The 24399-nt window shown below is 40.2% G+C and overlaps 2 protein-coding genes across 4 annotated transcripts in view; one reads left to right on the top strand and one right to left on the bottom strand.

The window, feature by feature from the left end:
• The window catches only part of LRP4 (low density lipoprotein receptor-related protein 4), an 81814-nt gene extending 63647 nt beyond the window's left edge, over positions 1-18167 (bottom strand). Inside the window, exon 1 of the mRNA XM_006896767.1 lies at positions 18032-18167. Coding sequence (XP_006896829.1) covers positions 18032-18167 — 136 coding nt within the window. The remainder of the gene's footprint in view (positions 1-18031) is intronic.
• The window catches only part of LOC102875182 (chromosome unknown open reading frame, human C11orf49), a 266475-nt gene continuing 260201 nt past the window's right edge, over positions 18126-24399 (top strand). For 2 of the 3 annotated variants that reach the window (XM_006896709.1, XM_006896710.1), the window contains exon 1: positions 18126-18287. In XM_006896709.1, coding sequence (XP_006896771.1) covers positions 18242-18287 — 46 coding nt within the window. In that variant the 5' untranslated portion in view covers positions 18126-18241. The remainder of the gene's footprint in view (positions 18288-24399) is intronic. The other variant, XM_006896711.1, reaches the window with a different exon arrangement.

Genomic DNA, 24399 nt, shown 5'->3' with positions numbered 1-24399 from the left:
CCCATTCCTAGCCCTTGGGAGAGCCCCCTCCAGGTCCCCATTACTACTGCTCGAAAGTCCCTAAATTTAATTAAAAAAATGTTCCTAGCGGCAACTCTCAGATCTTGGTCACTAACTCCAAGCCAAGGAGGACCCCAGGCTGACCCAAGTTGTCTGGATGTAACCCCAGCCCCCTACCCGCCCCAAGTCCAGACTTTATAGATGCCCCAGAAAACGCAGGGCTTGCTAATGCGTAATCCGCTCGGTCTTTACGAACCTCAAAACAAGGGACATCAGGGGCCTGGAGTGTTGCATCTTAAGTAAAGGTCTCACTATGAAAATTCCTTTCTCAGCTTTTCCCTCTCTCTTTCCCGCTTTCGTCTAGGCAGCGTTGTTCCAGGGAGAAGTCCTTTCCGGACTCTCTTTCTCCTGCACTCATTTCTTGAAATGGTTGACTGTGTCCTGTGGCCCAGTTCAGACACCCTGAATTGGCCCAGACAGACTTAGTTCCTCCTCGCTGTCTCTGACTTTGTCAGTCAATGTTCTTAGCCTCTTCACCTCCTTTGACTTTCTGATTCTGCCCTGGCGGGAAGTGGGTGAGGAATCCTATCTCACTCCCCTGTGTAGGACCTTTTAGTAATGTTTATTGTTGGGGTTACTACTGGTTACTATATAAAACCAGAAACTCTTCCTCTTTTCAGCTCTGTGGCCTATTTCTCTTCCTAATATATATTAATAACATGGCTTAATTTAGTAACCACTTTTCCTCCTTCCAGATTGAATCTCATTCTGTTGCTTTTGCCTAAATCTTCAACCTTTCTTGTCCTTACACCATACTTTGTCTCCAAGCTGGTAAACTAGCATTTCCTGGCTTTGGACTACCTGCGGGTTTCCTTAAACCACTTTCCCCTGGCTAGCGAAGAAGACCTAAATGCCCCATGTTAGCTGAGGGGAAAGTAATTTGGTATCGTGCAAAGTGGATATTAGGAGATTTCTCCAAATGAATAGGTTGACATTTCATCCTTGCTTGTTTTCAATTTTTCAAAGCCTTTCACTTCAAATTACTATCTTTCACCAAAAGCTAACATTAACCTCTCACGCTGCTGCAGCAACAACAAAGTGAAGTGTTAACCCCTTCTTCTCCAGTGTTCCTTTATCCTGTTTCGCCTGGAATTTGTCCCTCCAGATGCAATGTGGTTGAACCAGCATCACCATGGTAACTAATACCGAGGCATTCCCCCCTCACGCACACACCCATGGGTGTGTAGTTCTTCTTATCGCCTGAAGGCGGCAGTCGAATCAGATCAGGTTTAAATGATCTGAGCTAAGAAAGACGCAGACTTTGCGGGTTGAAGTCACCTTAGAGATTGGGGCAGAGGAGGTGGGGGAGGGCAGAGACTGACTCCAGCCCTTTCCAATGTTTCAGATGCAGCCCTGGTCTCAGGATTTCGATATATGCAGTGTGTATGAAGACTTGTTCTTCAACCTGTTGGAAGAGCATATGATTACAGAGACCATATTTTTCCCAGATGAAAACGAAGGACATGTGGTATCATGAATTCATTTGCCCTAAAAAATCCAGGACAGCCGGTCACCATACTTTCAATGTTAGGGGATTAAGAATTTATAAACAGTTTCCACTCTGTATGCAAAGGACAGGTCCCTTTCCAGAAGGCATGATTTGTGTTGTTTTTCTGGGTTTGGGGAGGAAAGGGAGAGGTTGGCTGTCCCTGGCTGACTCTGGCTCCAAAGACTGTTTTCTGTGTGCATCCCAAGTCCGCCTCCTCACGGGTCCACAAGGCTCTGGTACACAGAGCCATCCCCGGCTGTGGTGTGTCACTGGGAATATCAATGGATAGAAATGAACTCTGTGCATATTTCCTGCTTGGGTCACCCCCTAGGGTGAGTTAAGTCTTGGCTGTGAGAAACCGCTCTTGTGCCAGGAGTGCTAAGCCATATTTATTTTTACCAGGCCTCTCAGACTTTCTTGTTTAGAGTGCGAGATCCTGAAAAGCATGCCAGAATGGACTGTTTTTCTCTCCTTTATTGTCCTCTGAGACATGCCCCTAGAAAAGTTGTGGGGGGCTGCCAATTCCAGAGGGGTCTTAGAGGTATTAGTTTTCTCAGAAACACCACCCCTCTCCTTCATCCTTGTAGGACAGTCCAGGGAATTGAATTTCTAAGACTTGTATACGGCCTTGAATTAGACCATCACTAATGGCCTTTTCAAAGGGAACATGGGGAGCATTAGAGAAACAAGATAGAAAAGAGCACATTATTTTGATCCAACTGGGTTGGTTGAATCCTTTTTTTTTTTATTAACCAAGCATCATTCAACAATCTGAGTTCCTAAATGTAATTCTTATAACAAAGAAAAAGCCTGAAGTTTCACACTTTAAAATAGTAAATCTCAGCTAGCAGTTTTGTGTGTTTTTTCCCTGCCAGCAGGCGACATGAGGCAGTATCTGGAGACATTTTTGGTTGTCACACTGGGAAGCACTGCCACTGGCATCTATTGGATAGAGGCCAAGGAAGCTGCTAAACATCCTACAATGAACAAAACAGGCCCAACAATAAATCATCATCTAACCCTATCATGGATTGAATGGTGTCTTCCAAACACATGTGTCAACTTGGTTGAACCATGATTCTCAAGTGGTTTGTCATTTATGTAATAATATAAACATTCCACATAATGTGATCAGCTAATCATTGGTAAGGGAATTAGGATGAGATGCAACTGCCCTACTCAGGGCGCGGTCCTGATGTGATGTATGGGAAGTTTCCCTGGAGTGTGGTCTTTCCTTTTACAAGAGATAAAAGGAGAGAGAAACAACCAGAGAAAGAGTGATCTATTACCATCAAGAAAGAAGAGCTATAGTAAAATACATACTTTGGGGGGGGGGGAGTAGAGTTCATCCTTTGGACCCAGAATCACTGCTGTGACCCTTTTAGACTTTGGGGAAGATTGATGTGAAAAACACTTTTAAATTAAAGGACCCTGAACCACAGATGGTGAAAGGACACAGGAACCTTCTTTCAGGGGCAGTAGAGGAAGAAGGCATTCCCCTAGAGTTGGTGCTCTGAACTTGAACTTTAGCCACCTAGCCCTGTGAAAAAATAAATTGCTATTTGTGAAAGCCATCCACTTGTGGTATTTTTGTTATAGTAGCACTAAACAAGTAAGAAAAACATCAAATGCCAACAGAGCCAATATTGAGAAATCCTGATTTTTTAAAAAACAATATTTTATTATGTTTTCAGTAAAGATTTACACAGTAGCTTAGGTTCTCATGCAACAATTTCTACAGAAGTTGTTCAGTGACTTTGGCTCCATTTTTTCATAATTTGTCAACATGCTCATCCTTTCTACTCTGCTTGTTCCATTTCCGATCGTTTAAATGACTGCCACAATGAGCTTAAGCATGACAGAGATTGTGAGGATGCAGGAGAGGGCAAGGCTCAGATCTGCTGTTCATGGGTCTCTAATGTCCCAGTCGACTTGATGGCACCTAAAGAAAACAGTTTGAGAAACTCTAAAAGATTAAGCTTGCAGCCTTAAACATGGATTGAAGCTCAACACAAAGAAAACAAAGATTCTCACCATTGAGCCCATTGGCAGCATCATAATAGACAATGAAGAGATTGAGACTATTGACAGCTTCAGTTTAATTGGCTGGCTCTACAATCAACACTCTTGGTACTAGCAGACGGGAAATTAAAAGACAAATTGCATTGGGAAAGTCTGCTGTTAGAGACCTCTCCAAAGAACTGAAGAGCAACAATGTCAGTCTGGAGACCAAGGCACATCTGATACAGGCCACGGTCTTTGCAATTACTTGCTATTCATCAGAAAGCTGGACAATGACTAGGGATGATCCAAGGAGAATTGATGCCTTGAGCTGTGGTTCTGGAGAAGAGTATTGAGTATACCATGGACTGCTAAGAGAACAAACAGGTTCATCCTGGAAAGGGTGAAGCCAGGCTATTCCTCGGAGTCAAGGATTCTGAAGCTCCATCTGACATACTTTGGACATTCTGCAATGAGGGACCAGTCCTTAGAGAGGGACATCATGCTTGGGAGGGTGAAGGGACAGCACAAGAGAGGAATACCCTCAATAAGATGGATTGATTAAGTGACTGGGGTAATAGGTGTAGGTGTGTCAGAGACAATAAAATTGGCACAGGACAGAGCAGGGTATAGGGTTGTTGTACATAGGGTCATTGTGAGTCGCAAGTGACTCGATGGCACATAACAACAACATGAGTCAGCAGAGAAGTGCCATCTCTGCAGAAATAACTCTTTGATGAAGGTCATATGAATTGAAGAAAGGAGTTTTTAAAGATGTAGAAATTAAACCAAGTGTAAATATATCTAAAGAAAACTTAGTTCTACTCCTTTCTGCCTTAGGGATGGAAATAAATATTCAAGATTCCTTCATTCATTATTTACTGAGGACATACTATGTCCAAGGCCCTGTGGAAACATTTGTGAATGAGATATATTAAGACCTTGAACTTATAGTCTGATGCTTGAGGTCTTGAAGGTATGGAAAAGCACTAGATAAATGATCTCACCAATGCATGTAAAAGCTACACGTGGTACACAAAATCCTGTAATCACAGTTATATAAAATGATAATAATCTTTGAGAAGAAACATAGGTAGAATCTGAAGTGATGGAAGCTGAAGTGACATGGGAAGGTAAATAGGAATGCATCCACAGTGATATATGTGTGTGTATATATATATTTCTGTATATGTATTTATTTGTACAAGCCATAAATATAAGAACTTCTTAGCCAATCACCAATCACCTTGAGAGAAGGCACTGGGCTTAGGGTCTTAGGACTATAGCTTTAGGGTACATCCAAGTCAACTGTCATCACATAATCTACAAAAACAATGTCCTGCAGCCTACCTTTGTAAAACGGGAACAGGAATCTGATAAGAGCTTGTGAGCAGTCATCTAAAAAAACAACTATTGACATCTTCTTGTTTCAAGTAAAAAGAGAGTGAAAAAAAGAAAAAAAAATCAAAGAAATGATTGCTCCATAGGACTCATGGAGCATGTGAAACACAGCCACCATTGCCATGGGATCAGAAGAACTAGATGGTGCCCAGCTACCACTACCAATCACTCTGATTGGGATCACAATAGAAAGTAATTCACAGAGTGGAAGGGGAAAAAAATATAAAGCAAAATTCAGAATAAGACCAGACTTATTGGTCTGATTTAGATTGACTGGAGAATTCAAGAGATGATGATCATTAGACACTTTTTAACTCCGGAGCTGAATCCACTCGTATAGATTTTCAACTAAACAAAAGACAGACCTTCAAACTGAACAACCATGAAGGAGGACCATAGAACTCTGGTCACTAAACCAGAATGAGGCCAAAAGGACATTATTTGCCCCAGAACAAGCTTCAGAAGGTAGAAAGACTCAGGAAAGAGGATGAAGGACATGAGGATCTCAGGAAGTGGAAGAATGCTGTTATATTAAGGAGACTGCTAAGCAACAGAGAGTTAGACAATGAGCAAAAAGAGAAGAATGGATGCCTTTGAGTTCTGGTGCTGGAGAAGAGTATTGAACATACCATGGACTACCAAGAAAACAAACAGATTCGTCCTGGAAAGGGTGAAACCAAGCTGCTCCTTGGAGGCAAGGATTTTTTTTTAAATTATTTTATATTGGTTTGCTTACAAAGTTTATATACATTGTGTTTCACACTATCCTTCATTCACATTGTGTTTTATTCAATCATTCCTATTCATTGTTGTAGTTGTTATGTGCCGTCAAGTTGCCTGCGACTCATAGTGACCCTATGTACAGTAGCTCTGTTCTATCCCTTGCCAATCTTATTGTCTCCGACACACCTATCCCCATTACCCCAGTGACTGAATCAATCCATCTCATCGAGAGTCTTCCTCTCCTGCGCTGTACCTCCACCCTCCGAAGCATTATGTCCCTCTCTAAGGACTGGTCCCTTATTGCAACATGCCCAAAGTATGTCAGACAAAGCTTCAGAATCCTTGCCTCCAAGGAATAGCCTGACTTCACTCTTTCCGGGATGAACCTGTTTGTTCTCTTAGCAGTCCATGGTATACTCAATACTAGTACTTCTCCAGAACCACAGCTCCAAGGCATCAATTCTCCTTGGATCACCCCTAGTCATTGTCCAGCTTTCTGATGTATAGCAAGTAATTGCAAAGACTGTGGCCTGTATCATATGTGCCTTGGTCTCCAGACTGACATTGTTGCTCTTCAGTTCTTTGGAGAGGTCTCTAACAGCAGACTTTTCCAATGCAATTCGTCTTTTAATTTCCTGGCTGGTGGCACCAAGAGTGTTGATTGTAGAGCCAGCCAAGCAAATTGAAGCTGTCAACAGTCTCAATCTCTTCATTGTCTATTATGATGCTGCCAATCGTCCCAGTGGCGAGAATCTTTGTTTTTTTGATGTTGAGCTTCAATCCATACTGAAGGCTGCAGTCCTTGACCTTCTGCAGCAAGCACTTCAGGTCCTCCTCTGTTTCAGCAAGCAGGATTGTGTCATCTGCATAACACAGATTGTTGGTAAGTCTACCTCCAATCCTGATGCCACACTTCTTCTCATAGAGGCCAGCCTCCCGGATAATCTGTTCTGCATATATATTGAAAAGATATGGAGATAAGACACATTCTTGACACACACCCTTTCCAATTTTGAACCATGCAGTATTTCCCTCCGCTCCCCTGTCCCTTGGATCCTCATACATGTTTTACTAGTTACCTTTCTATTTCTACAATAATGGCCTTATATTTGTCCTTATAAGATTGAGTTTGTTCACTCAATATAATGCTCTCTAGTCCCTCCCAAGTTATATAGTAGTTTGCAAAATAGTTGTTCCTAAGTGCTGTGTAGTATTCCATTGTGTGACTATACCACAATTTTTCACACCATTTGATTATGCTTGGATATTTGGGTTGTTTCCATGTTCTTATGAGGGTGAGTAACACTGCTATGAACATTGGTGTACAAATCTCCATTTATGTCTCAGTTCTAATTTTCTTGGGTACATTCCTGCAGTGGAATAGCTGGGTCATATGACATTTCTATGTTCAGCTTTTTGAGGAAATGGCAAACTACCTTGCAGAGTGGTTGTACCATTTTACAATCTCACTAACAGTGTTCCTGTCTCTCTACATCCTCTCCAACGTTTATTCTTGTTGTGCCTGTTAAACTTTGCCACTGTTACTGGGTGAGATGGAATCACATCATGGTTTCAATTTGCATCTCTTTTATTGCCAGTGATTTTGAGCATTTCTTCTCGTTTCTGTTGGTCATGTGAATGTCTGCCTCTGTGAAAAGTCTTTCCATTTCTTGGAGGCAAGGATTTTGAAGCTCTGTCTCACATACTTAGGGCATGTGGCCAGGATGGGCCAGTCCCTGGAGAAGGACATCATGTTTGGAAGGATGGAGGTACAGCACTGGAGAGGAAGACCCAGGATGAGATGGATTGACACAGTAACTGTATGATGGGAGCAGTTGTGTTGGAGACAGTGAGAGTGGCTCAGGATAGAACAGAGTTCAGAGCTATTGTTGCTATGAGGTGCAGTTAATTCGAGGGCACACAACAACAATAGCTACCAATGTTGTGAAACAAAATGTGTATAAGTAGTTGATAGAAAACAAATTTGCTCTATAAACTTTCATCCAAAGTCCAATAAAAATAAAAATCCACAAAAATAAAGCTACAAATTATAGGAGCTTTAAAGTACAATGTGCTTTAAGAGAATAGATGTGATCTAGATCTGAGGAGTCAAGAAAGACTTGTCAGAGGTACTAAAATTTAAGCTGAATAGGTGTCATCAAACTAGGAAGTTCTGGTGGCATTGGCCTCATTGCACTGCTAACTAAAAGGACTTTCAGGTTCATCATTCCACTCTACCAGCAGCTCTGTTAAAGAGAAATGAGCAATCTCCTCTCCTTAATATTTATCACCTTGGAAGCCCATGGAGGGTCACCATGCATTAGGATTAAATCAACAACAGTGAGGATTCGTGTTTGAGGTGTCATCAGACAAAGAGTGGATGAGGAAAGACCACAATTGTAAAAATAGAAGGATAACTAGTAAAACATGTATGGGAACTTAAGGGGAGTTTGGATGGGTGTGGAGGGGGGAGGATGGGTAGGAACGAAACCACAGGGTTGCAGTTTGGTGGGTGGAGGGAGAGGGGGAAGGAAATGAGAAGGATCTGGGTGAAAAGACAGGGTAATGATCATTCACCAAGGACCAATGGTGACCAATTTTATAAAACATAATGCATGAGATGGATTGATTCAGTGACTGGGGTAATGAGGGTAGGTTTGTCAGAGACAGTAAAGTTGGCACAGGATAGAGCCGGGTATAGGGCTGTTGCCCATAGGGTTGCTATGATTCATAAGTGACTCGACAGCACATGACAACAACAACAATGCATGAGAATGATTGTATGAAACAAGATATGAATCAGCAATAGTGTGAAGCACAATGTATATGAACTTTGTAAGTGAACCAATAAATTTTTTTTTTAAAAAAAGAAAAACAAAATAAAATAACCAGAAAAAGCAAGATTGGATTAGGAGACCTTTCTGGGAAGAAGGAATAGTATGTGCAAAGGCCTTGGACTAGGAAAGAATCCATAGGATTTATTAAAATATTACAGATTCTTAGTAATGTACTTTATTTTAGCAGCATTTATAGATTTTAATCCAGGTTTTGGAGGCTGCTAATAAAGACCAAAAAAAGTGAAAGCCTGATTTGCCTTTCTCTGCTTTACCTTTTTAATATTTGATTTTATTAAATAAATTAAAATTAATTTAATTTAATGACTTGATGGCACTTAACAACTTTATTTTTAAAATTCATTCATTGTTGCACATTTTCTTCCCTGCCCCTCACTTCCCCAGCCCACTTTGCACTTTTTGTTCCAGATTGTTGTTGTACATATAAACCTAATTATACATTCTTTTCAGACCCTTAGTTGCAAACCTCCACACCATTTCTAGTGCTGCCACTTTTTTATGCTCAAGGTCAGCAGCAGTCTTGTTAGGATCTGAGGTCACCATGGCTAGTTCTGTTTAAAGGCCTAACTAGGGGACATTCCCAAAAGGAGAGGCTTTCTAGCGCATGTTTATCTACTGAAGGTTTGATACCTATACAAGTTATACATGTGAGCAAAACCTTTACAGCAAATAGCTCTGCATAGCAGCTTGCGTATTTCAGTCACAAAGATAAATTTAGAATGGTCGAGCAAGAAACAGATCAATGAATAAATAAACTTGTCTAATAATAAACATGAATCAAGCTTTTCTGTAAATGGCCTATTTTTACTCTTGCCCCTTTCTAATCCATTTTCCACATAGCGTTCAAGAGTGACTTTAAAAACAAAAACAAAAAAACTGATTAGACTCTGTCATTAATGGCTTTCAGTGGTTGTAGAATAAATGGCAAGCTGCTCAAGTGGCCTTCAAGGTCCTTCATGGTCCTTAAAAAATTGGCCTTTGCTTAACTCTTAGCCTTCTAAAACCCTTTACTTACAACAACTCCAACAAAAACAACAGATCATACTAAGTAGGAAATGTGGGAGGGGTACACCCTAGATAGGGGGAAGAGATTCTGTAGAAGCAAAGGGCTGTAAAAGAATGAAATATGTGTGAGAATATTGGGTAAGAAAGCATGGCAAGAGCTTTACACATCCAAGGGACAGTGAATGCAAGGTGGCTGGAAAAGTTGACTGGGATCAGACTGTGAAGACATACATGTCTACATGTTAAGGAGTGAGCTTCACCCTGGTAATGGTGAGTCAGTCAAGTTTTTAAAGAACTGATATGGTCAAATTAGAATTTTAGGGCAGTAAATTCTGACAAAGTAGAGGGTGGCTTGAGGGAGGAAAAAAAAATAGGCATAGAGATTCCAGGGTTTGTTTGTGGTGTTTTTTTTTTTTTATTTTTGTTCCAAGGCTCTGAAATTTGGGAACTCAGTTCATAACCTAAGAGTATTGAATGGTTTCTAGTATATTTTCTCTTAGTTTCCTACACTGAGAGAATGTTTTCGCTTTGCATGTGTGAAGCACCTTTTTTTTTCTCTTTTGCAGTATACAAAATTTATCCAGTTTTTCTTAGTCTTACCCCCACCCTGATATCAGTCCCATTTTACAGCAGTGGCACCATGCAATATTTGTCCTTTTGCAACTGAGATATTTCACTCAGCATAATGTCCTCCAGGCTCACCCATTTTGAATAATATTGAATGAGTTCCTTGTTTTTCAATGCAGCATAGTATTCCATTGTGTGAATATACCACAGCTTTTCTATCCATTCGTTTGTTGATGGGCACCTGGGTTGTTTCCAACTCCTTGCTATTGTGAACAGGGCTGCGATAAACATGGGCGTGCATATATCTGCTTGGATGTCAGTTATGATCTTTTTGGGATATATTAACAGTAGTAGAATTGCTGGGTCAAATGGTATCTCTATTTGCAACTTTTTGAGAAAGCGCCATACCACCTTCCACAGTGGTTGCACCATTTTACATTCCCACCAACAGTGAATAAAGGTTCCAGTTTCTCCACAACCTCACCAGCATTTGTTGCTTGCTGTCCTGTTAAATTTTGCTATTCTGACTAGGGTGAGATGATATCTCATAGTTGTTTTGATTTGCATCTCTCTTAGAGCTAGGGATTTTGAACATTTCTTCATGTGCTTGTTGGCCATCTGAAGGTCTTCTTTGGTGAAGTGTCTATTCATATCCTGTGCCCATTTTTCATTGAATTAAATGTCCTTTTTATACTGGCATTTCTTAAGATATTGTGTCTGTGATAGTTCAGTATTTAGGGTTAAGAAGGACAGATCTAGCGATGCTTTGTGATTGATATTTGATGCCTTTCTTGGTACTGTCTTGTGTTTTATGGGTCTTTCTGTCTAATGATGAGGGTGGCCTTCATTACCTAGACTTGAAAATTCACTCAGTTATTGCCATCGAGTTGGGACTGACTCAGCTGCCGCTCCAGTGGATTTTTGGAGACTATAAATTGCACACGAGGAGACTGTCCATCTTTTCCCTGAGGAGTCATCAGGGGATTTAAACTTCCAGAAAGGTGTGGCCTTCGGATGAGCAGTACAACTACCTGTGTACTAGGCCACAAGAGATAGGTAACTCTAGATGAGAAAAGGAAGGAGGGAAAAAAAGACATAGATTCGTATCCATTTTTTATAATCCAATTCTGTAGTTACTGGGTCAATTATAAGTTATAGTGACCCTTTGGGACAGAGTGGAACCCTCCCAGGGTGTCAAGGTGGTGGTCTTTCCTGAAGCAGATGCCACGCCTTTATCCTATTGAACAATTGGTGGGTTAAGCAAGTGTTAGGTACCGTACAACCAGATCTTTTATAAATGTTTATTGTTGTTAGGTGCCGTCCTGTCGAGTATGACTCCTAGCGACCTTATGAAAAATAGATTTGAATTCTGCCCCATGCTGTGCCTTCCTTCTCATCTCTGACACATTAGAGCCCATTGCTGAAGTCATCATGTCAACTGATCTCACTGAAGCGGGGTGGGGATGCGGGTAGTCTGTCTTCCTGTCTTTTTCTGACCCTCCAGCTTTCCAAGCATGATATCCTTCTCCATGGAGGTTGTATATTCTGTTCTAGAGGAAAGCACAACTAATTTTCTTTGCCTAGTAAAATCTTCCTTTCAATATGTTACTCATTCATTCACTCATTGCCATTCACTGAGTTGAAACTGACTCATAGCTGACCCTCCAGTGGGTTTTTAAGAGGTTGCAAATTGTGCAGGAGATTGTCCATCTTTCTTTCTTAGACTTGCTAGTGGATTTGAACCACCAGAGAGATGCTGCCTTTGGGTCAGCACACAGCACTCTACAGGCTAGACCACCTCTTTCAATGTAAAAATGAATAATCCCCAAGTCTTTTTGCAGTGTCTGATAATAATAAATCAGTAAGTTAAAAGTTTATAACTGCCTGTGAGCTCAAGTTCCATTTAAGCTGTGCCCTCTTAACATCTTTCTTGTCATTCACTAACTGTGTTGTGTTTTGTTTTGTTTTAAATTTTATTTTATTATTTTTTTGTATGTACTGTCAAATCAGATCTGACTGGTACAGGAGGAGATTGTCCCTCCTTCTCCAGCAGAGAATCTGGTAATTCACTAACTATTCTTAATTGTCAGAGAGAGTTTGTGAATGTTTTCCTTTCTTTGAAAATTCCTCCAATGGTCTGGTCTCCTGGCTGGTAGCAGTCCAACAGGACTTTTCTGTAAATCGTATTTTTCATTTAAACATGTTAATCTCATACAGTGGAATCACACTTAGTTTCTGCTTAGCCCTTGTGGAAGATAAGCCTTTTAAGAGCCAGGGTGCTCAGCATGAATTTCATGACCTGCGTTTCTTAGTAGCTCCTTCGCCTTTAGCATCTTTTCTGCTTGATGAGTTGATAAAAGCTTGTCCCAGTTTCTTGAACCTGTTTTGTAGCAATAATTCAGCCTGCATTTTCTATTCTCTCATTGTTTCCTTGAGGTTTAAACCTATTTGGCACATTTAGGTTTACTTTTCTGTAGTCTTTAAATCCAGGGGAGATTCGCTTCTCAATCTTTTAATAGGTTTTTAGCAGAGCTAGAGAGATCTATCCATTTTCTTTTTATAGCTAAAAACTACAAACTAACTGTATGAGTGTCTAAACTCAGAGGCACTTGTCCAAAAAGTGACATCTTTGTGCATTAGCACTTTAAAGGGGCTGTTGGCAGCAGAGCCACCCAATGCAGTGTGTTGTTTGATTTCTTCACTGCTGCTTCCATGGGTGTTCATTGTGGAGTCAAGTAAAATGAGATCCTTGGCAACATCATTTTTTTTTCTCACTTTATCGTAGTGTTGTAAGGATTTTTCTTTTCTTTATGTTGAGGTATAATTCTTACTGAAGGCTATAGTCTTTGATCAGCAGCAGCAAGTTTTTCAAGGCTTCTGTTTTTCAACAAGCAGAGTTGTGGCATCTATGTATGATAAGTTGTCAATTAGAGCTGCCTCTGTTCCTGATGCTGCATCTTTCTTCATATAGGCCAGTTTCTTGGATTATTTGCTCAGCATGCAAATTGAGTAAGTAATAGATTATCAGAAAAACTTGTTTTGTTGCTCTTCTAGGACCACCCAGTAATAAACTAAATGGTAAGTACCTCTGGACAATCATATAATCCCACTTAATGTGTTTATTATTCCTGCAATATATTTGCTCCTAGATGTCTTGTTCTTAACTCCACGGATGATATTTCAGTCAATCATTTTGGAACCTTTGTATCCATGCCAACAATACAAGAATGGGCTTCTTTTTGTTGACCACCAAAGAGGCTTTTTTCACTCTGATGAAACACATTCCCCTAGTTCACAATGCTGAGTCAAAACTGACTCATAGCTGATCCTCCACTGGATTGCCAAGGCTAGAAATTGAAAGGGAGGAAATTGTCCATTTTTGCCCTGCAGAGTGACTGGCAGATTTGAATTCCCAGAGAGGCATAGCCTTGAGTTAAGCAGACTCTGTGATGTTGCTGAGAACACGATCAACTGGTGACTCAACACAATCTCCCTATTGTGGATAGTTTTTTCATTGTTCCCAGCTTATTCCATTTCTTACACTCTAGTCTTGCCTTTGACATCTGATACCGTGTTTATGCTTTGATCAATGTCTTATCACTTTCTACTTTCCAGGATTGTGGAGTTGTTTCCTGATTTACTGACTTAACTGAGTGTTTAATTGTTTACTTAAAAATCTTCAGAAACACGCGAGAATAATTTAAGAACCTGAAAAGCTCATCTAAGTTGAAGGCCAATATTTTTCTTTCCTTAACATTCAACAGTGTTACAAAAATACGCTTAACTTTCCACCCTTTTTAAAGTTGGTGTGTTGTGTATGCTTCACTGAAAATTTCTTCTACCACTGCTGTCTTGCCAGAATCTATTCTCATGTAATCTACATCAGAAGAGAAATCTAAAAGTAGTGGCTTCTTCTTGGGAAAAACAAACACTATCTGGAATATAATCACTTCTGCTTAAAAAACATTTTAAAAGTTTTCAAGCCACTCATTCATTGTTTGGGTTGGGTTCCCCCCCCTCTGAGTCACAAATATAACATATGCCTAATACAGAACATTTTGAGGATATAGACAAGTATAAAGAAGGAAAATGTAAACAGTAATTCAACCACCAGTAACACCACCTATTATTTCTGGGCAACTCCAAATTTTCTTGAAGCCTTAGTCTAGCAACCTCCTACCCTTTAAAAACTCCTCCTCAATAGGCTGTCCAGGACATTCAAAGTAGACAACTGACTTGAAGTATAAGGATCCTTAAGATTTTTTTTTTTTTTTTATGAAAAGGATGGAGCGGTAGGAAAAACCTACAAATTGTTCCAAAGATGACATCTTGTTCTTATTTAGCTTTCTTTGAGTCATTAACAGTCAGGCGCCACTGGTGCTGAAACTTATCATTATTATAACCGCAAATGGGTTAATGCCCAAACAAGCTATATTCTTGGGGTTGGTTCCCAGCTCCGCCACACAGACCCCAGTAGCGTTACCCTCCACATCCCAAGCGAATGCTCCAGAAATAGGAGCAAGTCAAATGTTCACACTGGACTAAAAATTATCTTCTTTTCTCTGAGAGCTCTCAGTGGTTGGCAGGGGAAAGCGAAAAGGGAAAAGAAAGAAATACTCAGCCAAAAAATTCACCAAAAAACCCCCAAAACCCCAAACCAAAAAGAAGAGACTATGTGATTTAGTGGTCAGACTAGGAACCTGGATGTTGAGATAGCAGAGATCTAGTCCCAATTCTCCTACTGAGTAGAAAGATAAGTCATTTTTCTAACTTGTGCCTCAATCTCTCCCTTAGATAAGGTAGAAACATCTTGGGAAGTTTTTATGAGGGCAGATGAAATAATATACAAACCATTTTAGGATTTTTCCTCAATAATTACTATCTTATTGAAATTTTTTGTTTTTAAAGTAAAAAATAAAGGTAGATCAGAAAGTTACATCCCCAAGGAATGGAGCTCACTCCTTGAAAGGAAAGAGGATCACTATCTTACACAAATACAAAATTTGAGAAATTTCCATTTCTTAAAGAAAAGAAGGCAAATGCCTTTTTCACTAAATTTTACAGGACCTCACATAAAATACCAAATTAGTAAATATATTACCTCAAGATACTAAATGCTGCTCCTAGTTTGTCTCTGTCCCTTTATCCCATAACCACATCCAAGTGCAGGGTGACTCAGAGGAGCCTAGAAATGAGACACATATACAATTTTAAGGGAAAGGGAGAATTAGGAGGTTTAAGGCTCCTTGCTGCTGGAGGAGGCTAAGAATAGACCACTCAATACACAAAGAGAAGAACCTCTTCCTTCCTTTCTTTCCTAGTGCAAGTGGTCCACTGGTTTCCAAGTCAATTTTCTGATAGCATGTTCTTATGTATTTTCACAAAACCTCACCTTGTTTCAGGGGCTGCCCAAGTACCTGACTTTGCTGTTAGCTGAAAGAGTGAAAAAGAGGGGCTTTTTCTTCTAGGTTTGAACTGTGACAAATGCTCCAGACCCCTAACCTGTTGCAAAAAGTAAAATACTTGGGAACCTGGAAACAAGGAGTTCTCTCCGCACTTAAGGGGGTGGGGGGCGAAGGGTAGAGAGTGATGTAGTGGCACAGTGGTTAAAGCACTAGTGTCTGAAACCATGTTGCTATTGTTAGGTGTTGTCAAATGCACTGCCACTAATAGTGACACCGTGAACAACAGATGAAAACCTTATCCTTTCCTGCACCATCATCATGACCTCTGCCATGCTTCAGCCCATTGTTGCAGTCGCTGTGTCAATCTATCTTATTGAGGGTCTTCCTCTCTTTCACTGACTCTCTACCTTTCTTCAAATGATGCCTTTCCCCAAGAACTGTCCCTTCCCAACAACATGCCCCAAATATGAGACAAACTTTACCCTCCTTGATTCTAAGGAGCATTCTGGTCACACTTCTTCCAAAATACATTTGTTCTTTTAGTATTCCATAGATATCCAATACTTTTTATCAACACCACAATTCAAAGGCTTCAATTCTTCTAGGGTCTTCCTTATTCATCATCTGACTTTCAGATGCATAGGAAGCAACTGATAATACCACGGCTTGGATCTGGTGTATCTCAGTCTTTAAAATGACATTCTTGTTCTTTAGCACTTCAAAAATTTCCTTTTACAGCAGGTTTTCCCATTGAAAAGACATCTTCTGATTTTTTTTGTGTGTGTGTGTATGTGGACCATCGAATTAGACCCAACTGGCACAGAAGATTGCCCCTCCTTCTCCAGTGTAGCATTTGGTGGATTAGAACTGTATGCTTTCAGGATTGCAGTGTAGATCTTTTGATTTCTTGACTGGTACTAACATGGGTGTTGACTGCAGATCCAAGTAAAATTATATAATTGACAACCTCAATCTTATCTCCATCTATCATGATATTGCCTGCTGATCTAGTGGTGAGTTTTTGTGTCTCTTTTTTACTTAGAAATGAAATCTGTATTAAAGGCTGTAGTTTTTTATTTTCTTTAGTAAGTGTTTCAAGTCTCCATTTTCTGCAAACAATAAATAATAAAGGGATGAAAATAGATAATGTTTATGGAAGTTCTATGGTGGGAAATATTGTGAATATTGCAAGGAACAATAATTATGAGATGCTGAAAATGAGAATGTAGAGGGCTGATAGTCATTCTTTGACAATGGGAAATATGACATTTAAAAAACTCTTTGGCCATAGATTAATCTGGAATTAATTCTTCAAATGGGGAGGAAAACTCACCAACAACCTGTATTACAGATGTAACACAATCTTGTTTGCTTAAGTGAAGAGAACTTGAGATGCTTGCTGCAAAAGATCAAGGACTACAGTTTTTTATATGGATTACATCTGAACATTAAGAAAACAAAAATTCCTTACCAGTGGGCCAACAGGCAACATCATGATAGCTGGAGAAAAGACTGAAATTCTTAATGATTTCATCTTGGTTAAATCCACAGTCAACACCCTTGGCCCTGGCATTCAGAGGATGAGAAAACATATTATCTACTGTCAGGGATCTCTTCAAAGTTCTGAAGAGTAATTATATCAGTTTAAAAATTAATGTGTACCTCATTCAAGTTATGGTTTTCCAATCACTTGCTATGTATCTGAGAGCTGGACAATAAATATGGATTTCAGGGGAAGAATTTGTGCCTTTAAGTTGGAGGAGAGTACTGAATATCCCATGAATTGCTAAAAAAAAAAAAATTAACTCAGATATATGTTGGAGAAAGTGCAAGGAATAAAGATGACAGAGGGATTAATGCCTTTAAGTTGAGGTGTTGGAGGAGAGTACTGAACATCCCATAGATTGTTAAAAAATCTCCAGATAATAAGTTGGAGAAGGTGTAAGGAGAGTGCTCTTTGGAGACAACGATGATGAAGTGTTGTCTCTTATACGTTTGGGGCATGTTTCTAGGAAAGGTTATTCCTCGGAAAGAGACATCATGCTTTGAAAGGTGGAGGGTCAGCAAAGGAGAGGAAGACACTTAACTGAGACGGAGTGATACAGTATTTGCAGCAATGGGTTCAAGTGTGTCAGGGATGATAAATATGGTGCAAGCTTGGACAGGGTGTAGGTCTATTCATAGAGTTGCTATGAGTCGACTAGATGTCACACAACCACCACTGCCATGAAAGAAATCTACATCAAAGCCAACCCACCACCACCATCACCAAAGAAATTGACATCAAAGTCAAACCACCACCACTACCACCACCACCACCACCACCGCCACCACCAAAGAAATCTACATCAAAGCCAACCCACCACCACCATCACCAAAGAAATTGACATCAAAGTCAAACCACCACCACTACCACCACCACCACCACCACCGCCACCACCAAAGAAATCTACATCAAAGCCAAACCACCACCAAATCTACATAAAATCCAAACAACCACTACCAACCACCACCACCACCACTACCTCCACCAAAGACATCTACACCATAGCCAAACCACTGCGCCCGGAACTTGTGTTCCCAGCTCTGCAGTGCAATACGGAGATTATTAGCGTGACACTGCTCCACCTCCCACCTCTCCTCTCGCTGCGTGGTTGCCATGACAACGGAGAGAGCCTGCAACCCAGGTTCCGGAAGCCGGGAAGCTAGAGCTTTGAAGCTATCCGGGCCAAAGGATGCTGAGTCCAGAGCGCCTAGCCTTACCGGACTACGAGTATCTGGGTAGGCGCTTCTTTCGGTTTCGGGGAAAGGAAAGGAGGGACAGCAAATTAGGGCAGAGTCTGGGGAGGAGGCGGGAGCGGAGCCGGAGTCTTGAGTGGAAACGGTGAGAATGGCTAATGGGGAAGGGCGAAGAGGGCTTGTTCAGGGCCTGCGGCTAGTTAGGAAGGACAAACGTGGAGGGAGGGGAGAAAAGCAAAGAATCTGGGCTAGGGGTGCCAGGGTGTAAAGAATGGCAGAAGTGTACGGACTGGACAGTATAGGTTGTGTTCAAATGGGGCAGGTTGCAGTTCAGAATTTAGAGCCCTAATGAGGTATTGATTTTTATATATTTCTTATTAAAAATCTCCCCCCCCCCTCCCCGTTGCCTTTGAATTGAAAACCACTGATTGCTGACTCTCCTGCGGGTTTTCAGAAGCTGCAGATCGCACGGGAGGAGATTGCCCGATTTCCTTCTGCAAAGCAGCTGGTGAAATCAATCCGTGTGCCTTTGGGAAGGCAGTGCAACGCCTTAATCACTAGGCCACCATTACACCCTGATTGATGTGTACCCACTCATAGCTAACCCTCTAGCTGGTTTTCAGAGGGAGTAAATCGTAGGGGAGCAGATTGCTCATCTTTCTCCCTCCACCACCACAACAGCAACAGTTGTGGATAACCTCGGGATCTGGACAGCCTAATCAATCATTCTATGAATCTTTTACCGTTACAGCAGCAAACTTAGGTTTCCTCTCTGAACCTTCATAATTGTCTTAAGGACGAATTGTTATATTTTCTTCCATTTCACAGGTGAAGAAACTGAGACTGAAAAGATAATTTGCATTAAAAGGCCAACTAGAAAATGTTAAACTAGCATTCGGACTTGAATTACCTACCCACTCCATAACTTGAGCATCTGACCGTTAAGTTGACACTGAGTTCATCGAATGAACACATAACACACACACACACACACACACACACACACACACACACACATTTTCAAAATGGAAAGTTCTAGTTTAGTGTTTTAAATTATTAATATGGAACCTGATTCAAAAGTATGAAGAAATTGACAATGGAAAATATTTTCCCAGTCATTTTTCTTCTTCTGCCCAGTCCCCATCCATCCTCTCGCAGTCTCCAGTGCGAAACTACTATTACTGGTGTCTTGCGTATTCTTCCAGATTTTAGGTTATTATACACTTAAGGCAGCATTTAGTGCACACCTAATCACTTAATTTCTCTAGGAAAATTTTCTGTAGGAATAGAGAACTTCCTTCTTTTCTCTCATCTTCTCTTTTTAATTATATAGTATCCAAGTAATTTATTTAACCAATTCACTGTTGGTAGATAATGAGCTGATTTCAACCTTTTGCTATTACTAAAAAAGCTGCAGTTAATAACCTGTGATTTTGTTCCTTTAGAAGTATAAATGTGCGGATAAGTTTCGCAAAGTGGAAGTGGTCCATCAAAGGGCATGTTGACAACCTTTGCCAAATTATCCTTCATAGGAATTTTACCATTTTACATTACTAGCAACGATGTCAGAGAATGCTTCTTTTCCTGTAGTCTTGTGAACAAAATATAACCAAACTTTTAGATATTTTTTCCTTTCAGTTCCATGATATGTGGTATTTTAGGGATAGTTTTAATGTATGTTTCTCTTATGAATGATGTTGAGCATGTTTTTACAAGTTTAAGAGCTCTTTGGTTTTTGAAACATGTGTATCTATAATTTGAGAGATGTCAACCATTAGTCAAAAGGGGATAGTTGTTTAACAGGTACTTTTGTATAAAAAGAGTTTAATAATATCTAGAATTTTGCTAAGAACCTCACATAGGTAATTTACTCAGTAACTAGCGAATCTGAAATATTTGAAAAACAGATTATTGCTGATTGGATTATACGTCTCAAGACATGACGTATTTGGAATACTGGTGCATTTGGTGAGTGAGAGTTTGATTTCTCTACAACTGGCTTTTTCAAGATCACTAAATCAGTGGTAAAGTTGATAATGAATCTACGGTCAGAGAATCAGAAGTTGAAAAGGCTTTAGTGTTCATGGAATTCACCCATTCATCAAATGCTTAAACTTTAGACTTGTGCTCTTAAAGGTTCTGTTGTGTATTTTAGTGTCTTGATTCTCCTGTCTTACCCACTGAACGTTTATGTTTCCGTAAGCCTGCTCACATGATTCCCTGACTTCCTCATTTACAGCTTGTCTTTAGTTGAGAACAACCATTGCTCATTACAGGTTGATCTGTCTTAGAGACTTGCTGTTTTAAAATGTTCTTAGGGAGCTTAGGTGGCCTAGTGGCAAGAAGCTGCACTGCAATCCCAGAGGTATGCAGTTCGAATCCACTAGGTGCTTTACTGGAGAAGGAGGGACAATCTCCTCCTCCGCAAGTCAGATCGGATTTGACAGTACACACACAGAAAATAATAAAATTTAAAAAAATGTTCAAATCTACCATTTGCTCAGTGGGAGAAAGATAGGCAGTCTCCTCCCTTGCAATTTGTTGTTGTTAGGTGCTGTCAAGTAGAGTATGACCTGTAGCAATCCTATGAAGAACAAATCTGAACCCTTCCTTATACTCCCCGACATTAGAGCCCATTGCGGCAGTCACCATGTCAGTCCACCTAGTTGAGCATCTTCCTCTCCTTCGCCGACCCTCTGCCTTTTTCAAGCATTGTGTCCCTCTCCAAGGAACAGCCCCTCCCAGCAACATGCCTGAAGTATGTGAGGCAAATCTTTATCATCTTTTCCTCCAAAGAGCACTGTGGTTACACTTTCTCCAAGACATACTTATTATTTCTCCTGGCAGCCCGTGAGATATTCAGTACTCTTCTTTAACACCATAGCTCAACGGGATCAGTTTTTCCATCATTCTTATTTATTGTTCAGCTCTCAGATGCATAGCAATTGATTGGAGAGACTATGGCCTGAATCAGACACACCTTAGTCCTCAAACTGACATCATTGCTCCTCAATAATTTGGAGATATTTCTAACTGCAGACTTTCCTAGTGCAGTACAACTCCTGATTTCCTGACTGGTAGTGTCAACGGTGTTAATTGTAGAGCCAAGTAATGTGAAGTTGTTGACAGTTTCATCTTTTCTCAATTTATGATGATGCTGCCTTTTCATCCTGTGGTAATAATCTTCGTTTTCTTGACATTGAGGTGCAATCCATATTGAAGGTTGTGTTCTTTGATCTGCAACAAGTACTTCAATTCCTCCTCAGCAAGCATGAGTTGTGTCATCTCCATAATGCAGATTATTAATGAGTCTTCCTCTGATCTTAATGCCACATTCTTCATAGAGCCTACCATCTCGAGTAATTTGCTCAGCATACAGATTGAATAGGTACGAAGAGAGAATACCACTCTGACTCACTCCCTTCTTAACTTGAAACCATATGTGTTCGCTTGCTCTGTTCACACAGCAGCCTCCTGGTGCAGGTATAGGTTTGTTTGTTTTTTTATAGCAAAATTAAGTGCTCTAGGATTCTCATTCTTCTCAGTGTTAGCCATAACTTGTTATGATGTTATGATCTACGTAGTCCAATGCCTATGCATAGTCAATAAAACATAAATAAACATTCTTTTGGTATTCTTTACTTTTAGCCAGGATCCCTCTGACACCAGCAGTGATGTCCTTGGTGCCATGGCCTCTTCTAAATCCTGCTTGAACTTCTGGCAATTCCCTATCTCTGTACTGTTCTAGCCATTTTTGAATGATCTTCAGCAGTATTTTTTTTGTGTGTGATATTAATGATATTTTTTGATAGTTTCCATATTCTGTAGGATTACTTTTCTTGGGAAGGGGAATAAATATGGACCTCTCCCAATCCATTGGCCAGAGAGCTATCCTCCAAATTTCCTGGCATAGACTGGTGAGTGTGTCCAAGGTTGCAATTAAAACTAGTCAGTTGGTATCCCATGGCCTACTGTGGCCTTATTTTTTGTCACTGCCTTCAATGCAGCTTCCACTTCCTCTTTCATTACCATTGGCTCCTGCTCATATGTTACTTCTAGAAGTTTTTCAGTGTCACTCACTTCTTTTGGTACAATAACTCTGTGTATTCCCTCCATCTGAGAACTCATGCGATTTACCACTTCTGAAAACTCACTGAAGGGTCAATTATGAGTTGATTTTAACTCAATGGTACATAACAATAGCAACAAAAAGTAATTTAATAAAATATTTCCTGATTTAAACTTTTAAAATATATTTTATTTTATACTGATTTATTTACAAAGTTTGAATACATTGTTTTTCACAAAAGATCCTTCCCATTTCCTTCACCCCCCAACCCATTGAATTGTGCAGCCCTATGGTTAACAGCCCCCCCATCCTCACCCCTCTGCTTCCATCCTCCCCCTCCTTGAATCCTTATTCTATAATAATGGTTTTTACGGTATTTGTCTTTGTGAGACTGAGTTCACTTAGTATAATGCTCTCCAGTGCCTTCCAGCTTAGGTAGTAATTTACAAAATCATTGCTCCTGCATGCTGTGTGGTATCCCATTGTATAATGTACCACAACTTCTCAGTCCATTCGTTTGTGGTTAGACATCTAGGCTGTTTCCATGTTTTTGTGATGATGAATAATGCTGCTATGGACATTAGTGTACAAGTCTCTGTTTGAGCCGCAGATCTCATTTTCTTGGGGTATATTCCAAGCAATAGAATAGCTGGGTCATATGGAATTTCTACGTTCAGCTTTTTGAGGAAGCACCAAACTGCCTTCCAGAGTGGTTGTACAATTTTACAATCCCACCAATAATGTATAAGAGTACCTATCTTGCCACATCCTCATCAACATTTATTACTTGTTGTCCTGTTAAACTTTGCCACTGTTTCTGGAGTGAGATGGCATCTCATTGTGGTTTTGATTTGCATTTCTCTTATTGCCAGTGATTTGGAGCATTTTTTTAAAGTGTGTCTGTTGGCCACTTGAATATCTTCCTCTGTAAGAGTTCTTTCCGGACCTCAAAATCTACTGCACAGTAGTAACCAAAACAACATGGTGCTGGTACAATGACAATCACATAGACTAGAGGAATGGAATTGAGAACCCAGAAATAGGCCCAGCTATCTATGGTCAACTGATATTCGACAAGGAAATAAAACTATCAAATGGGAAAATGACAACCTCTTCAAAAACCAGTGCTGACATACCTAGACTGTTACTTACAGAAAGCTGAAACAGGATCCACATCTCACACCATACACAAAAATCAACTCAAGGTGGATCAGAGCTCCCCTGGGAGTAAAGCCCCAAATCATAAAGTTCATAAGAGACAAATTGAGATCAAGCTTAGAAGGCCTAGTCTAAGGAATAGACTCCCAAATACAGCCAAAAATGTACAATCTGAAGAGGATAAAATTGATGAATGAGACCTCATAAAGATTAAATCCCTGTGGACATCAAAAACTTTTCCCAACAGGATGAAAAGAAAACCTACTGACTGAGAACAAACATTTGGCAATATCTCAGATAAGAATCTCATAACGAAAGTTTATAGAATACTCCTGGACCTTTACAAGAAAAAGACTGATAACTCAATTACAAAATGATTTAAACTTTTAGAAACCGGAAGCTTCATTCTTTATTTTATTTATAAAGATGCTGTATATATAGACTTAGAGAAGAGTGGATACAAATAGTAGAGAAAAAAAGAAATTATAGAGAACACAAGAGCCCTAGAGATTTAATGAAACAGAAATACCAAAACTGAGTATGCCTCAGTAAGTGTATCTAGAAACTTCTTTTAGTATTATAAATTACCAGGATTCCTAATCAATTAAAATCTATAGATCTCCCCCCCCCACCCCAACCTGCTAGCCACAACCCTGCTTGCTGAAACTGAGGAGGACCTGAAGCGCTTGCTGCAGAGGGTCAAGGACTGCAACCTTCAATATGGATTGAGGCTCAGTGCCAAGAAGACAAAGATTCTCACCCTTGGACCAACTGGCAGCATCAGGATGGATGGTGAAGAGATTGAGATTGTTCACAGCTTTAGTCTGCTTGTCTCCACAGTCAGCACTCTTGGCAACAACAGCCAGGAAGTTAAAAGACATATTGTGATGGGAAAATCTGCTGTTAGGGACCTCTCCAAAGTACTGA

The sequence above is a fragment of the Elephantulus edwardii genome, unplaced genomic scaffold (genome assembly GCF_000299155.1).
Source record: "Elephantulus edwardii isolate Elephantulus edwardi_28Jun2011 unplaced genomic scaffold, EleEdw1.0 scaffold00189, whole genome shotgun sequence".
Lineage (NCBI taxonomy): Eukaryota > Metazoa > Chordata > Mammalia > Macroscelidea > Macroscelididae > Elephantulus > Elephantulus edwardii.
The sequence above is the reverse complement of the archived record's forward strand: the minus strand, read 5'-3'. Positions and strand labels throughout refer to the sequence as shown.